Raw genomic sequence first — 16,633 nt, 5'->3', positions numbered from 1 at the left:
TGCAGGAGCAAGAGAAAAACTGTGCCCAGCAGAAGGCTTAAAAGGCATGGCCACTTTGGGGTCTCAGGATTGGGGCACTCAACAGCCACTAAGGCCGATAAAGCTATACCCTAGGCCTGGACACTCCCTGGTATGGAAGACTCCAGTTGTCCATAAGCAAAAATGTTATCTTACATCCTGTCTCCTGCACAGTAGAGAAAGTGCTGGACTTGGGTCACAACGCTTGGCTCCTCCTGGGCTTCTGCCACCATCCCCCTGGAAGGCCTAGCTACAGCGACTTTCCTTTCTGGACCTCAGTTCTCTGAGCATTCGATAAGGTGGTTGACAGATATTTAAGGTGGGGATGTGGGTAACTACATCTTGCCAACGTTCCACTCAAAATCATTCAAATAACAAATGAGTGGTGGGCGTGGTGTCCAAGGGTGAAGCTCTCAGCTGTCCAGAATGATCCTCACCCCCAAATGTCTGCTCTGTTCTACTCTCCTCTCACCCTCTTCCACTTGTCCTTGAATAATGGCCCTAGAAAACCTCACAGAACTTGGCAGTTCCTGAGCTGGGCTTGGGGACCGGGCACTTACCAGAAATAGGTGCCGGGGCCGTCTGTTTTTCCCTGTTACTTTCATCAGCGTCCCTTCCTTCAGAAACTCCTGTGGGGAGAGAAGCAGAACTTGGCGGTCAGGCTGATGCCCCCTGAATCCCAGACAAGGGTGCAGGGGAGGCCCCTGAGTGGAAACTTAAATCATAAAGCCTCCCAGAGAACCTGAGAGCAGCTAGCAGATAAATCCCTGCTCATGAGAGAGGTGCTGTATATGCTAGAGCAGGGCTTGGATCATAGTCCTGAAAGACACCACCCTGAATGTCATAATCCCTAAAGTCTAAATCTCAGAAGTCTAAAATCCTTAACATCAAAAATTCCAAAAATCAGGCTGGGTGCTATGGTGTGTGTCTGCAGCCTAAGACATAGTTGAAAGGATCACTTGAGCTCAGGAGTCCAAGACCAGCCTGGGCAACTTACTAAGACCCTGTCTCAAAAAACAAAACACTCACAAAATTCTGAAAATCACAATCACAGGAAAGCTGCATTATGTTAGGTGGAATTATTACCCTGTTATTGTCTTTGTTTGGAAATTAAGTATGATTTAAGGAGATGCGTGCGGGTGCCAAGTTGACAAGCGTTGGACTTGTGATGGTTAATTTTTAGGCATCAACTTGACTGGATTGAGGAACACCTGGAAACCTGGCAAAGCAATTCACCATGCTCTGTATTACATTCTGCATCATTTCCAATACTGGAGGTATAAATTGTATACAGACTTTTACAGGTTTCTAATTCATTTTATGTATTTTTTATTTTTATTTTTTTGCAAATTTGGCTTCATGAAAAGTGCATTATCACAACCAGGCGTGGTGGCTCACGCCTGTAATCCCAGCACTTTGGGAGGCTGAGGCAGGCAGATCACGAGGTCAGGAGTTCAAAACCAGCCTGGCCAATATGGTGAAACTCTGTCTCTACTAAAAATACAAAAATTAGATGGGTGTGGTGGTGCATGCCTGTAGTCCCAGCTACTCGGGAGGCTGAGGCAGAAGAATCATTTGAACCCAGGAGGCGGAGGTTGCAGTGAGTCTAGATAGCCACTGAACTCTGCACTCCAGTCTGGGCAACAGAGCAAGACTCTGTCTCCAAAAAAAAAAAAAAAAAAGAAAAGAAAAGAAAAGAAAAGTGCATTATCACAATGTTGAATTTGTGTGTAAGCACTGTGTATGTACTTAAAAACACAAACTTCCTCAATGAATGGAGATATCCTCTTTGTACATTTGCATTTGTGAAAGATAAAATTTCCTGAGATCTTTGCTCTGTGGGTGGCTGCATGTACTGTGGTGACCCATCACAGTTTTTAACTGAGCTCATCAAAAGACTTCGGTTATCTGTCATGGTATTTCAGATGACCACAGTTATAAGGCTGGGCGCATACAATTACTAACCATAGTGACATACACTGATACATTTCCCTGTTTGACCTTCTTTTTTATGAATATGGTTTGTGTGCTCATGACTGTTTGACCCATGGAACTATTGTTAGCACACAGCAGCATTTATGCTTGCAAAATTATATATGTTCGTAGTGCCTATTTTATTGTATAAAGTGGCCTATGAAGTATTCTGTTGTGTTTTTATGTTTCTTAAATAAATTCCCGCTGGGCACAGTGGCTCATGCCTGTAATCCCAGCACTTTGCGAGGCTGAGGCGGGCTGATCACCTGAGGTCGGGAGTTTGAGACCAGCCTGACCAACATGGAGAAACCCCGTCTCTACTAAAAATACAAAATTAGCCAGGCGTGGTGGCACATGCCTGTAATCCCAGCTATTCGGGAGGCTGAGGCAGGAGAATTGCTTGAACCGGGGAGGCGGAGGTTGCAGTGAGCTGAGATCGCACTCCAGCCTGGGCAACAAGAGCTAAACTCCAGCTCAAAAGAAGGAATGAATGAATGAATGAATGAATGAATAAATAAATAAATAAATAAATTCCCTTTTTATTTATTATTTTTATTTATTTATTTATTCTTTTGGGACGGAGTCTCGCACTGTCGCCCGGGCTGGAGTGCAAAGGCGCGATCTCGGCTCACTGCAACCTCTGCCTCCTGGGTTTAAGCGATTATCCTGCCTCAGCCTCCCGAGTAGCTGGGACTACAGGCCACCACATCTGGCTAATTTTTTGTATTTTTAGTAGAGAAGGGGTTTCATTATGCTAGCCAGACTGATCTCGAACTCCTGACCTTGTGATCCGCCCGCCTCAGCCTCCCAAAGTGCTGGGATTACAGGCATGAGCCACCACACCCGGCCCCATAAATTCCCCTTTTAAAAATATAAATATCTTTAAAATATTTTTCTAAATTATTTTTTCCAGAATTATATTTTTGGGATTTTGATCTTTTGGGATTTCAACGTTTGGGATCATGGTGCTCAAGACTGTGTCTTTCAGGATTCTGGGTGGTCCAAGCCATGACTCCCTCCTTGGTTTGTACCCACGAGGAGTCCATTCAGAACAGAGTCTCAGAAGGTCTACTAAAACAGCCGAAGACCTGGGAACAGCTGCTATAGCCCCCGTAATTCTGGAGATACAAATAGATGTTTAAGAAACAATTTACCAAACTCATGATCACTAAACGTAACTTTACAGAATCTCAGTCCCATGAGACACCTGCTAATCTTGAGTAAAATTCCCCTGAGCATGTACTTTCATTCCTTTGTCTCTTGTCCTTTATGGAGCACAACTGGTAATGAACATTTTTTACTGTTTTTAAGCTGAGTTTTACATTTTCCATTTGGAAGCTTTAAAGAGAGTGGATTTATCTCCTCAAGAATGTTATTTTTAAGAAAATTTCTAGGGGCTTGCTCTTGGGAGATCATTTTCTGTTTTCCCAGCAACTCTGCACTGAAAATATTTGGTGCTTCCTCTCCTTGGAGGTGAGGAGAGCCACAGGCAACACGAAAAAAACCTGGCACTGAGTCTTTAACTGCTCTGCAGGCAACACATGGGGTGGAGAACCCCAGGGAAGGCAGCCTAGGGCTGCGGCCAGGAGAATCCAGTGAGCCCACGCCCACCCGCCTGCCTGCCCTCCACGGGTAGACAGCACCTGCAGCCAGGCCTGTCTGGGGCCAGCCCAGTGAACAATGGGGCTTATCGGAGCCTCGCCCAGCCACCCTCTGCCCCTACCCATGGTGGCGGCACTCACCCTTCCTGGCTGGAGGAGATCCCCTTGGCCCCGGACGCTGTGCTCAATGTGGACCAGCTTCTGCAGGTTTTCCTGTGGGTGGGAATGGGGTGAGGGAGAGATGGTCAGGGCCCCTTCCAGGCGTCTTATCTCCTCTGTAAGGCATGGCGTTGCTTCTGTTTCAGACAAAAATGAAGCCCGGAAAGGCCTGCCCCAAATCCAACCTCCTGTACAAGGCAGGACTGGGACCCGAGCCTGGGTCTGCAGGGAGCCACCACCATGGATCTGTGTGCTGTGGAGCTGGCTGCCTGGCCTCACTGTGCTGTCCAGCATCCCTGTGTTTCTCTGAACAACTGCTCCTACGCTCTCTAAGCCTATGTCCCTCATGAGGTCTGGAGCATGGGGACTTCACCGGACCCAAGGCTGGCCTCAGGCCCTCCTGGCTTGTAGCCCATAAAACACAGCACCTGCAGAGGAAACTGGATCCACACTCTGTGGAGCCTCGTGGTTAGAAAAATAAGTGTGCCTTGTCAGTACCTCACTGGGTTAGCCACAAAATGTAAAGTAACAGCCCCCTGTCTCCTCTGCACAGCACCCCACAATCCTAGATACAACAAGCGCCCACCCTGTGGGCAGGTGCCCCTTGAACCTTACACAGGGCAGGTTCTAAAGTTGTAAGGTGAGCATTGTGGGTAGAGAATTTGCCCTGAAAAGTCCTTTCCATTATCTATGGTTTTGGGCATAAAATCCTATGTAGTAAAAAATGAGTAATTGTGGTTCCATTTCCATTTAAGATGTAGGAAGTACAAGAGAACACTGCTCTCATTGTAGTGTGAAAAAGCCAGATAACCTTCAAAATCATAACTATGCTTCAGCCTGTGGGACAGCTGGGGTCACAAGGCAACCGAGTGAACTGGGTTCCGCCTGGCAAGCCCGTCCACAAAGGAATGAGATGCAGGAACTGCCGCACCTTTGGTGACATACAGGAGGCAGAGGTGGCTGGTGTAAAGGAAGGTAAGAAGAAAGTAGCGAAAATGTTAATGAATTCTTAAAGGACAGGTGTGGGCTGGTGCCAGTTTAGAGTAATGGGGAGCTGCAGACGCGAGGGAATCTGTCCTCACTTGCAAGCTCTCATCCACGAGTCTCTGCCACGTGCCCACGAGAAAGGCAGGGGCAAGGTGGGGCCACATGCAAAGCCCTGCCCACTTCCTCAGGCCTTCTCTCATGCAAGGCTTCAGTTCCAGGAGGAGGCCAGGAGACCTCCCACCCCCACAGCCCAGGCAAAGGTCTGCTCCTCTAGGGAAAGAGAGCAAAAGCTGCACCCTAGGAGCGGGGCGATAACCCCTTGGACCCAGTACTATGCACCGATACCTTGCTGGGGGATGGCCAGAAACCTGTCTAAGGCCAGCCACAGAGCCACAGAGCTCAGCCGCCATGGAGGGGAGGGACAGGAATGCTGTGAGAGCCCGGCTCACAGGCCCTGCTTCAGATGTAGGCATGTGCCCACCATAAGCCCAGCACTGAGTAACACAGGGCAGTAGCCTGCCTCTGAGAAGGGCAAGAACATGGGGAGAGGGCCTTCCTGTGGTGCAGGGAGGGCTAACAGCTGAATATGGAGCAGGAATGAAAGAAAAGCTCTCTGACCGACCCCACAGGTCACAGCAGCACCCACGGGAGAAGCATGAAGCCTGGCAGTCACTGAAGGTTGATGACACGGCAGCAAAACCCAAACCCAGATCAGGTGCCGACTGGACTGACCCGACTGCCCTGTACCCTACCGTGAACAGCCATGACCCAAAAAGAGGCTTACCCCACCTTGAGGGGTAAATACGATTTACCTCAGTCTCTACAGTGCGTCTACACATAATGCCTGGCCTCCAATAACAACTTATGAGGAACACAAAAATGCAAGCAAAAAACTCCCCAACCCCAACTCATTTTCAAGAGGAGAAAGCATTCCATCAAACCAGAGTGAGAAGGGACACAGGTGTCCGAGCCATCAGACCTTGAAGTAGCTCTGATTGGTGGGTAAAAGGACCTGGTGGGAAAGGTGAACACCACCCGCAAGCAGATGGAGGATTTTGGCAGAGATGGAAACCATACGTGAGCGTCCAATGGAAATTTTGAAAGTAAAAAATCAGTATCAGAAACAAAGAATTCCTTTGACAGGTTTAGCAGCAAACAGAACACAGCTGAGGAAAGACTCCATGGGCTTGAAGACAGATCAGTGGAGATGATCCACACTGAAACACAAACAGCAGGGAAAAAGAACAGAGCATCCAAGAGGATTTCCCAAAATTTATGAATGACAACAAACCACAGATCCAAGAAGCTCAAGAATCACAACTGGATAAAGAGCACCCCATCCCCCACAACACACACACAGACACATCACAGCCAAACTTCCCAAAATCAAATCAAAAGAGAAGATCTTAAAGGCAGCCAGAGAAAAGGGACACATTACACAAAGACAGATACTCATGAGTATCACAGCAGACTTTCCACCAGAAACGATGTACACCAGGAGACAGTGGAGTGGCAGCAAAGAAAAACCGTCCATCCAGGTTTCTACACCCAGGAAAAATATCTTCCACAAATTAAGGTAAATTGAACAATTAAATTAATGGGTGGTAGGAATGAGGCTTCTCACTGTTGGAGTGAGAATTTACAGATAAGCAAGGGAGGAGGCTAGTGTGGTCACGATTAGAATGGGAAACATTGGTAAAAACTCATGGTAAAAAACAAATACATAAAATACAATAAAATAAAAACAAATAAAGGCCAGCCATGGTGGCTCATGCCTATAATCCCAGCAGTTTGGAAGGCTGAGGCAAGAGGACTGCTTGACACCAGCCTGGGCAAAATAGTGGGACCTCGATCTCTACAAAAAAATAAAATAAAACTCATGGTTAGTTTAATATTCAGATACAGATGGTTATGTATGGAAATATCTACAGATATGGGTATATGCAAAAGCTGGTATACACATATATTTCTTTGCTGTCAGCTAAGGAGGTGTAAAAGAAATGATACCACATTACCAGTAAGTGCACCTAATGCCTGTATCTTGGCTGTTAGTATTATTATCCAATTAATGCAAACAGGGCTCCATGGAGAAATGATTGATTCTAAGACTGGGGCAGGAAATACACAAGGTGAGTGATCCTGGAGCACCTTGCACTGCCAGAAAGTAAGGAAGTTCTCAAAACACAAACACACACACACACACACACCCTGAAATCTATATTGATGACACCATGTGAAAAGGGCACAGAAACCAACTGAAAACGCTCCCAATAGCCAAAGCTGAAACAATTTGAGAAATAAAATAAATAAGGAAGTGTTGGATTATAACAGTCCATACTGATATAAATGACTTCTTTATATATAATGACTAGATACACTAGCCAATGAGGGAGAAGAGACAAATCTCCCAGGCAGAGGAATTCCACATAACCTAGGTACATATGGTGCCCTCAAGAGGAGGGAGCATAACCCCCGGCTCCTAAGAATGGGCTGCACAAACTGACTTTCTTCCAAAGGGCATGGAAAAGGCAGGGGTGAGACAGAGCAGCTTCACAGTGGAGAAACCTGCCACCAGGTGACTTCAGCCAGGTGACCAAGGTCAACATCAACAGTGGTAAATCCTGTTACTAGTATGTGCCCTTCATATGATGGGATGAAAAGTACCTTGCTCTGTGAGCCTCTTCCCAAATAGCCATATACCCAGTCTAATCATGAGAAAAACACCAGACATTTCCACCAGAAGGGCGTCCTGCCATATACCTGACCAGTACTCCTGAAAACTGTCAAGCTCATCAAAAGCAAGGAAAATGAGAAACTACTGCAGTCAAGGGGAGCCTAAGGAAACAGGACCACTAAACAGCATGTGGGGTCCTGGATGGGACCCTAGAACAAGACACCAGGCAAAACTAAGGAAATCTGAATGAGCTAGGGTCTTCGGTTAATAATCCTGTACCAATATTTGTGTGTTAATGTAACACATGTAGCATACTAATATACCATGGAATACTATGCAGCCATAAAAAATGATGAGTTCATGTCCTTTGTAGGGACATGGATGAAATTGGAAATCATCATTCTCAGTAAACTATCGCAAGAACAAAAAACCAAACACCGCATATTCTCACTCATAGGTGGGAATTGAACAATGAGATCACATGGACACAGGAAGGGGAACATCACACTCTGGGGACTGTTGTGGGGTGGGGGGAGGGGGGAGGGATAGCACTGGGAGATATACCTAATGCTAGATGATGAGTTAGTGGGTGCAGCGCACCAGCATGGCACATGTATACGTATGTAACTAACCTGCACAATGTGCATATGTACCCTAAAAGTATAATAATAAAAAAAAACAGATGTTCATAACAGAGAACACTGTGTGGGGGACACATGGGGACTCTCAGTACTATCTTCTCAATCTTTTCTGTAAATTTAACATTGTTTTTAAACATTGTTTTAAAAAATAAAGTCTATTCAGAAAGCAGAATGATGGTTACCAGGGGCTGGGGTGCAGACTGGAATGAGGAGTTAGAGTTTAATGGGGAGAGAGTTTCAGTCTGGGAAGAGAAGTTCTGGAGATGAATGGGATGACAGCTGCATGACAATGTGAATGTGCTTAATACCTCCAAACTGCAAAAGAGTAAATGTCCCAGGCAGAGCTCCTCCCCAATCCAAGCAGGCATGGGCTAGGGGCCTCTGGTCCAGAGCAGGCCTGATGCAGCTGTCCACAGCTGGCCCCTGCTTCCCAGCACAGCGTCCAACTTCAGCCTTGGAGAAAGCCAAGAGGGTGTCTGGCCGTCGGCTGCTCCGGTTCCTCCTCTGGGTGGGGCTGTGTGTGCAAGCTCCCCGTAGGAGGGAAGATGTATCCCTGCCTGACCTAGTTTTTCTCTCTGGAAGCAGAGGCAGCCCTGGCTAAAGGGAAATATGGAGAACCCAGCCCATCTGCTGCTATTCCTCGACAGGGTGCTGGACCCCAAAGCACCTCTAGTTTTTGGCTGTGTTGAGGGACTCTCACTGTATGTACAAGATGCCAAAATGAGGAGGGGCAGGGAGGTCAGTGCAGAGCCGAGTGAGAGAAGAGATGACCTTAAAGATTAAAAGGGCATGTCTGACCCACACGGAAAACGGCCCGGAAACTGGCCTGTGTATTCATACCTAGCTGATTAAGCCTCCACTCTCAGTCTACCCTTCACCAGCCAGCCCGACCTCTCTCCCTGGACTCTGATGCTACTTTGCCATCCTGTCCCCAACTCCTAGCCACCTAGCAGGTGGCTCTCTGAACATGCACCGTCCAACCTCCATGTCTTTGCCCAGGTCAGCCCCTCTTCCTATCACCCGTTTTCTCTCTCTGCCTTCCTGGCATGTGTGCAAATCCTCCCTATGGGGACAACTTCAGGTCAACTTTTTTTTTTTTTTTTAGATGGAATCTCACTCTGTCACCCAGGCTGGAGTGCAGTGCCATGGTCTCGGGCCACTGCAACCTCTGCCTCCCAGGTTCAAGCGATTGTCTAGCCTCAGCCTCCCGAATAGCTGGGACTAAAGCTGTGTGCCAACCACACCTGGCTAAGTTTTGTATTTTTAATAGAGACAGGGTTTCATCATGTTGGCCAGGCTGGTCTTGAACTCCTGACCTCAAGTGATCCACCTGCCTCGGCCTCCCAAAGTGCTGGGATTACAGGAGTGAGCCACCACACCTGGCCCGTATCATCTCTTCTGGCAACCTCGGCTGGAAGGGCCGCCTCCCTTCTCTGAACCCTGTGGCATTCTCTCCCATGACATCTATCATGGTCATTTGCATCCACATATTTAATTACTCCACTAAGTGGAGGTTTCCTCAAGGGCTTGTATCTCCACTCCCCAACACAGCACAAGGTCTGACACACAGCAGGTGTCCAATAAATGCAATTTCCCTTCCTCTTCTGCCTGTGGATGACTCACTGTACACACGCCCTGTGTCTCTGCCACAGCAAAGCATAGCACCTCCTCGGCACACATGGCCATCATCTCCCTTCTGTGCCTGCAGAAGATGTGACTACCTGGTCACTGAACTCTTTTCCAGTGACCTAGGACTCGGGCTTGGAACCATTGTCAACACAGAGCGCTGGCATGCCTACAGCTTAGCAGGACAGTGAGCATGTGGTGACCACCTGAATGGAGCTGGGACGCGGGATCAACTCTGCCCTCTAGCAGAGAGAGTCACACAGTCAGAATCAGATCTGTGCTTAGAGCCACGTATTCTAGTGGACTAGTGATTTCAAACTTTTGTGGTCCTAACATTTACCCAGAGTGCTTGTTAAAAATGCAGCTCTCTAGATCCTACATGCAGAAGCTCTGACTGGGAGGATCTAACGTGTGCCCAGGAACTAGGAGTTTACAAAGCACCCCAGGTGCTGATGGGGGTGGCCTCAGACCACAGTCGGGGCATTGCTTATCGGGTCTCCACAAGTCTGCAGCCCCTCTCATTGTTTGAACAGTGAACTGGAGGCGCAGAGAGGGGCACACAGCGCCTGAGGTCACACATCGAGAGTCAGAGCCAGAACCCACGGCTCTCTGCAGAGTCCCACAAGAGAGATGGTTGCCTGCAGCCCCTAGGAGTGGGGCATCAGAAGGCTGACCGGAGCTGGTGGGGAGGTGCCTGGAACCTGTGTCTGAGGAAGGGGGCCGCCAGGCCGCACTCACCCCTTGCTCCATGCTGTCGTTGGCACGGTCTGTGACTTTGGAGATGAGGCTCAGCGCACCTGGGGAGGGACACAGAGCAGGAGTTGGGCCATTGCAAGAGGGTCATCAATTTTCCCCACTGTAGTGTCAGGTCACAGGCCTCAAGCCCAGCTTGGCCACTACTGCCTAGGTGACCTTGACAGTGATTTGACCACTGTCATGCATGCCTCAGTTTCCCTGGCTGTAAACTGAATATGTTATAATAGTGACCACACTGGCAGGTGATACACAGGGACAGCCACATCGAATTGGGAGGAAACAGGGAGACTGTGGTGAGCTTTTCAGACCTGGCACCACCCCTCCTATCACCAAATTCTGGTGACTCCCCCATCCCCTCTGACGGGATGTCCTCCCGTCCTAGGATGTCCCCACAGCTGAGGTGACAGGGGACCCATCTCAGAAGAGCTGCGGGCTCTCACAGAAGTCCAAGACGTGTCATATGCAGAACCCACCCAGCTGGTGGGGAGGGGACTATATCCTGGGCCTTGGAATTGGGGCAGGGTCCAGGCTTTGGCGCAAGGAGGCAGAGCAGGCTTGAGTAACCTCCCTCCGCATTCACGCTGGACTCACCCTGTGTGTTGTCGTACTCGGCGGAGTCCGGACAAAGGTTGTTTAAATAGTCTGTTGGCAGGATAAGAGCCAGGAGTCAGCTACTGGTGAGGTCAGCCCCTCCTGCCCACAACTGTGGCCACCCCCTCTCTTGCCAGAGTTGGAAGAATGAAGCATCTAACCTCTCTCCCCTGCTGGCCCCATCACAATACCACATTAGCATGAAACCAGGCCCCCAGGACCACTGTCAGCATTGCTGCCACAGCTGCTTGTCCCTCACTTATCCAACAGATACCCATTGAGCACCTGCCTGGCACTGGGCCATGCCTTGGAGACAGACACAACAAGGTGAATCCATCACAGCCCACTGGGGGCGACAGACATGGCAATCAGCACAGCCGAGTGTGTTGTGTGGAACCTGTAGTGCATTCATACTCTCCAGGCTCCACATCCTCCAGCCCCTCCCCAGTGACTGCTCTTCCATCTGCTCGTTCTATTCTGGCCATGATGGCTTTCTTGAACGTGCCAAGCTTGTTCCTACCCCAGGGCCTTTGTACTTGCTGTTCCCTCTGCCTGGCACTCTCTTCAGATCTTCATATGGCTCATGTCCTTGCTTTACTGAGATCTCTGTCCAATGCCGCCTCCTCAGAGAGGTCTTCCCTGATCGCTAACACAGCAGCCCTGTTCCCTCTGTCTCCTTAACTTGCTTTATTTTTCTTAAGAGTTCTTAACAGACATTATCTTTTGGCTTTCTTATTTGCTTGTCTAGGGTGTAAGCTCTACAGTGTCACTGAGTTTGCTGTTCGATTTACTGCTGCATCTCCAGCATCCAGCATGGGACCTGGTACATAGTAGGTGCTCAATAAATAGTTCTTGGATTAGATGAATGAATTCTCTAGTCCTTGGCCCTAATGTATTTTTGAGGAGCCCCAGTTGCTACCTGGAATTACATATCCATGCCTACATATGTACTGTCTGTCTCGCTCATTAGGACATCAGTTGCCCAGGGCAGGGGTCTTTGTCTATTTGGGAGGCAGCTGAATAAATGGGTCTGGAGCTCAGAACAGAGGAGTGGGTGTTTCCAGCAGGCAGAGATAGGGGAAAGGGCATAAAGAGAGAAGGGAAGGGGACCCAGGACTGAGTCCTGAGAAGCTCTGACGTTTATGGAACAGTGGAGGATGGGAGGCCACCAACACAGACAGAGAAGGGACAGAGAGATGGGAGGGAAGTGGGAGAGAGTATACCACAGAAACCCGGGGAGGAAAGGACTCGAGAAGCAGGAAGTGGTCGTGGGTCCAGCAGGTCCAAGGCTGAAAATGTCCACTCATATGGCCACGAGGACTTTGATGACAGGCGTGGCTTCAGTGAAATGAGGAGATGGCCGGCTGAGGCAGGGAGGAAGTGCAAGGTGGGGAGGGGTGTCGTTGGGTTTTTGTGTTTTAGGATCAGGGGTGGCCACTGGAGAGAGCGTTCTAAGGTGGCAGGAGGTGGTTCAGAGGGCTCAAAGCTCAACTGGAGGGAAAGGTGATGGCAAAGGTCACCCTTCCCCAACACCTGCCTGACATGGTCAGAGGCAAGGTCACCACAGTCCCCTCCACCCCTCCTCAGGGGCCTTCCCTGCCCTGCCACCTCAGTCCCCATTGACCTCCTGTGGGGCCCACCTGTGAGGAGCACTTGGTACTGGAAGAGGCGTTGAACCACCCGCAGCAGCCGATGCTTCGCAGTCTGGCTGCCTCCTTGTATACTCTGCTGCTCTCAAGACAGGGAAGGAAAAACCTTATCAGAAACCCCTCCTGAGGGCACCATGCTCACAGCAGCCCATATATACTGTCCCATCCACACCTCTTCCCGGGCCAGCTGAACTTCTCCCTCATCTCCAAAACCAGGTTCTCCTCCTGCGGGAAGCCCTCCTGGATTAGCCCGGCCCTGCTGTAACTGCTCACTCCATCATGCTCCCAGTTGGTGCTACACTCAGTATCAAGCATCTCTTAGTCCCTGCTCTGCTCTTAATGATAGCAATGGAGGAAAGCTCCCCCTTTTTCTGCCCAGGAAAACTAGATCCCCAGTTTGTGGCTAGTGTTGGGAATTTCCTTGAACACTCCACGGCTGGGGCTCTGGCTTGGTTGGTGCTTTTCAACTGAGACAAGAAAACTACCCTGAGACCCTTACTGGGTGGCACTCACTGCACTGTCATCTGCTGCCCAACAGCGGATGTTCTGGATTCTGGGTTCTCCTTCCTGATGGGTCATCCTCTCATCCCTCTGGCCAGGTCTTCCCTGTCTGCTCCCCAGCCCCACACCTACCAAGATGTCCCATTGATTTGCATTAAGCCGTTCGCCCACCTCAACCCCTGCATCCTTACAGCAGGGTCTCAGAGGACCAAGGGACCCACCTCAAATTCACGGACAGCAGCTGCCAGCCGGGGAGAGTGGAGGCAATTCTCACTGAGCAGACCTAGGTACCTGTCGAACTGCAGGATGTGAGTGGCATGGTGATCAAACCCCTGCTCCCGGGCCAGGAAGACGTCAGCTACCTTCTGTTGGCTCTCCCTGCAGCCAGGAATGGGGATGGGACAGTGAGAACTCAGCCTTGTAACCAACGCAGGGTTAGAAGCAGGGGGCCTGGAGTCATATCCCTGGGTGCAGATTCCAGCTCAACCCTTGCACAGTTGTTTTACTTTGAGCAAATGACTTAACACTTCGGAGTTCGGCTTTCCCATCCATCAAATGGAGATACCATTTCATATGATGGTGTTTTTATCTGTCTCCATTCCCCCAATGCAACAAAAGTGGAACCTGGGGGTCCAGGGACTGCTCACCAATTTGACAGCCTTTCCTCCAGCTCCTCCAGGATGCCTTGATGAAGGTCGTGGATGGCTGGGAGTTCACTCAGGCCCTGCCTCAGCTCCTCCCGGGCCAATGTGTCTCTGCCTTCATGGTGCATGTCATCCAAGGCCCTCATGACAGCTCCATGGAAATCCTGAAACACCAAAAGGCCTGTTACCCACAGGTTGATAGGACTGAGCACAAGTCCTCCTTGGCAGATTTCCCCTGGGGCTTTGGAGCCCTGGCCTCTGTGAAGACAGCAGTGAGGACTTAAGCCAGTGTCTCCAGACCCAACAGTCTCACCTACAAAGCAGAGATGACCACATGCACCTGGCGACCATAGGGCTGCCTGAGCTGACACCCAAAGAGCACCCAACCCAACGCCTGGCACAGAGCAGGGCTCAACACACACTCACTCTCCTCTCGTTGCGGCCACGTGGTGAACACTCTTCTTTTACAAGATAGGGGAGAGATTGGGTAATTCCTTCTATAACGAAGCAGAAGGTTTTGCTTTCTCATTATTCATCTTTGAAGAGGTTCATGTGCTATGTTGTTTCAAAACGAAGTCTAAGGAAATTATAGGCATCCACCCTATGGTATATTAAGCAGTCACTAAAAATGATAAAGGTGGTGGCAATGTAGAAATATTCACATCATAGTGTTCAGCAATCAAGAAGGGGTGCAGAGCTGTTTCCACGCCCTGATATACTGTGTAAAAAGTGAGCAGAGGAGAAAGCTCAAACAAAACAGGACGACATGCAGAGTGGCTGTGTCACGAGTACAGAATTAGGAATGACTGTGAATCTTCTTGTTTCTATTTTCTAAAATCTATCATGATTAATGTACTTCTAAAACTAAACTCAATTTAATAAATATAAAAATTATATCTGGGAGCTGGGCACGGTGGCTCACACCTAAAATCCCAGCACTTTGGGAGGCTGAGGCAGGCAGATCACCTGAGATCAGGAGTTCAAGACCAGCCTGACCAACATGGAGAAACCCTGTCTCTACTAAAAATACAAAAATTAGCTGGGTGTGGTGGCGCATGCCTGTAATCCCAGCTACTCGGGAGGCTGAGGCAGGAGAATCGCTTGAACCCAGGAGGCAGAGGGTGCAGTGAGCCGAGATCGCCGAGATCACACCACAGCACTCCAGCCTGGGGAAGAAGAACAAAACTCCATCTCAAAAAAAAAAAAAAAAAAAAAAAAAAAAAGTTACATCTGGGTTCTCTAGTCTGTTCCATGTATCCTGTTTTTAATGCAAGTACTATGCTGACTTGGAGACTAAAACTTCGAAGTAAATTTTGAAGTCAGGTAGTGTGATGCTTCCAGCTCTGTTCTTTTTGTTCGGGATTGCTTTGGCTGTTGGGGGTCTTTTGTGGTTCCATATAAATCCTAGGACTTTTTTCTATTTTTGTGAAGAATGTCATTGGTATTTTGATAGGGATTGTATTGGATTTATAAACTGCCTTGGGTAGTATTGTCATTTTAGCAATATCAGCTCTTCTAATCCATGAGCATGGAACATCTTCTCATTTTTGTCTGTGTCCTCTTCAATTTCTTTCATCAGTGTTTTATGGTTTTCCTTGTACAGATCTTTCACTTCTTTGGTTAAATTGATTCCTAGGTATTTTATATCCTTTGTAGCTATGATAAATGGGATTGCTTTCTTGATTTTTTAGATTGTTCACTTTGGGTATATGGAAATGCTACTGATTTTTGTATGCTGACTTTGTATTCTGCAACTTTGCTGAATTTGTTTATCAGTTCTATTAGTTTCTTGGTGGAGTCTTCAGCTTTTTCTGAGTATAACATCTTGTCGGCTTTTATATCAGCAGTTTAATATCAGCACTTAGGGCCAAGGATGAGGGATCGCTTGCACCTAGGAGTTTGAGATCAGCCTAGGCAACATGGCAAAATCCCATCTCTACAAAAAATACAAAAATTAGCAGGATAGGGTGGCATGTGCCTGTGGTCCCAGCTACTTGGGAGGCTGGGAGGATCACTTGAGCTCGGGAAGTCAAGCCTGCAGTAAACTCTGATTGCACCACTGCACTCCAGCCTGGGTGACAGAGCAAGACCCTGTCTCAAAAAACAAACAACAAAACAAAACAAAAAACAGATCTTGTTGTCTGTGAACCCAGATATAAATCCACACAATCACAGCCAACTCATCTTTGACAAAGGTTCCAAGAATATACACTGGGGAAAGGACAGTCTCTTCCATAAATGGTGCTCGGAAAACTAAATAACTAAATGCAGAAGAATGACACTAGACCTCTATCTATCACTATACACAAAAGCCAAATCAAAATGGATTAAAGACTTAAATCTAAGACCTCCAACTATGATGCAACTAGAAGAAAACATTGGGGAAATACCCTAGAACATTGGACTAGGGGAAGATTTTCTGCATAAGACCTCAACAGCACAGCCAATCAAAGCGAAAACAGACAAATGGGAGTACATCAATCTAAAAAGTTTCTGCACAGCAAAGGAAACAATCAACAAAGAGACAACCCACAGAATGAGAGAAAATATGTACAACCTATTCATCTGACAAAGGATTAACAACCAAAATATATAAGGAGCTCACACAACTCAAATAGCAAAAAAGCCCAAATAACCCGATTTAAAAATGGGCAAAAGATCTAAACAGATATTTCTCTAAAGAAGACATACAAATGGTCAATAGGTATATGAAAAAAGCTCAACATCATAATCATCAGAGAAATGCAAACCAAAACTACAACAAGGTATCATCTCACCCCTGTTAAAATGGCTTTTATCAAAAAGACACGCA

General features: G+C 48.1%; 1 protein-coding gene across 5 annotated transcripts in view; it reads right to left on the bottom strand.

Annotated features, from left to right (window-relative positions):
- The window catches only part of FGD5 (FYVE, RhoGEF and PH domain containing 5), a 123,474-nt gene that overhangs the window by 22,740 nt on the left and 84,101 nt on the right, over positions 1–16,633 (bottom strand). For 4 of the 5 annotated variants that reach the window (XM_516303.8, XM_003309639.6, XM_024355348.3 and 1 more), the window contains exons 6-12: positions 13,825–13,985; positions 13,399–13,555; positions 12,668–12,755; positions 11,028–11,078; positions 10,419–10,477; positions 3,735–3,806; positions 579–647 (exon numbers count right to left, since the gene is read on the bottom strand). In XM_516303.8, the coding sequence (XP_516303.5) occupies positions 579–647; positions 3,735–3,806; positions 10,419–10,477; positions 11,028–11,078; positions 12,668–12,755; positions 13,399–13,555; positions 13,825–13,985 (657 nt within the window). The remainder of the gene's footprint in view (positions 1–578; positions 648–3,734; positions 3,807–10,418; positions 10,478–11,027; positions 11,079–12,667; positions 12,756–13,398; positions 13,556–13,824; positions 13,986–16,633) is intronic. The other variant, XM_009444940.5, reaches the window with a different exon arrangement.

Source organism: Pan troglodytes, chromosome 2 (assembly GCF_028858775.2).
Source record: "Pan troglodytes isolate AG18354 chromosome 2, NHGRI_mPanTro3-v2.0_pri, whole genome shotgun sequence".
Taxonomy (NCBI): domain Eukaryota; kingdom Metazoa; phylum Chordata; class Mammalia; order Primates; family Hominidae; genus Pan; species Pan troglodytes.
The sequence above is the reverse complement of the archived record's forward strand: the minus strand, read 5'-3'. Positions and strand labels throughout refer to the sequence as shown.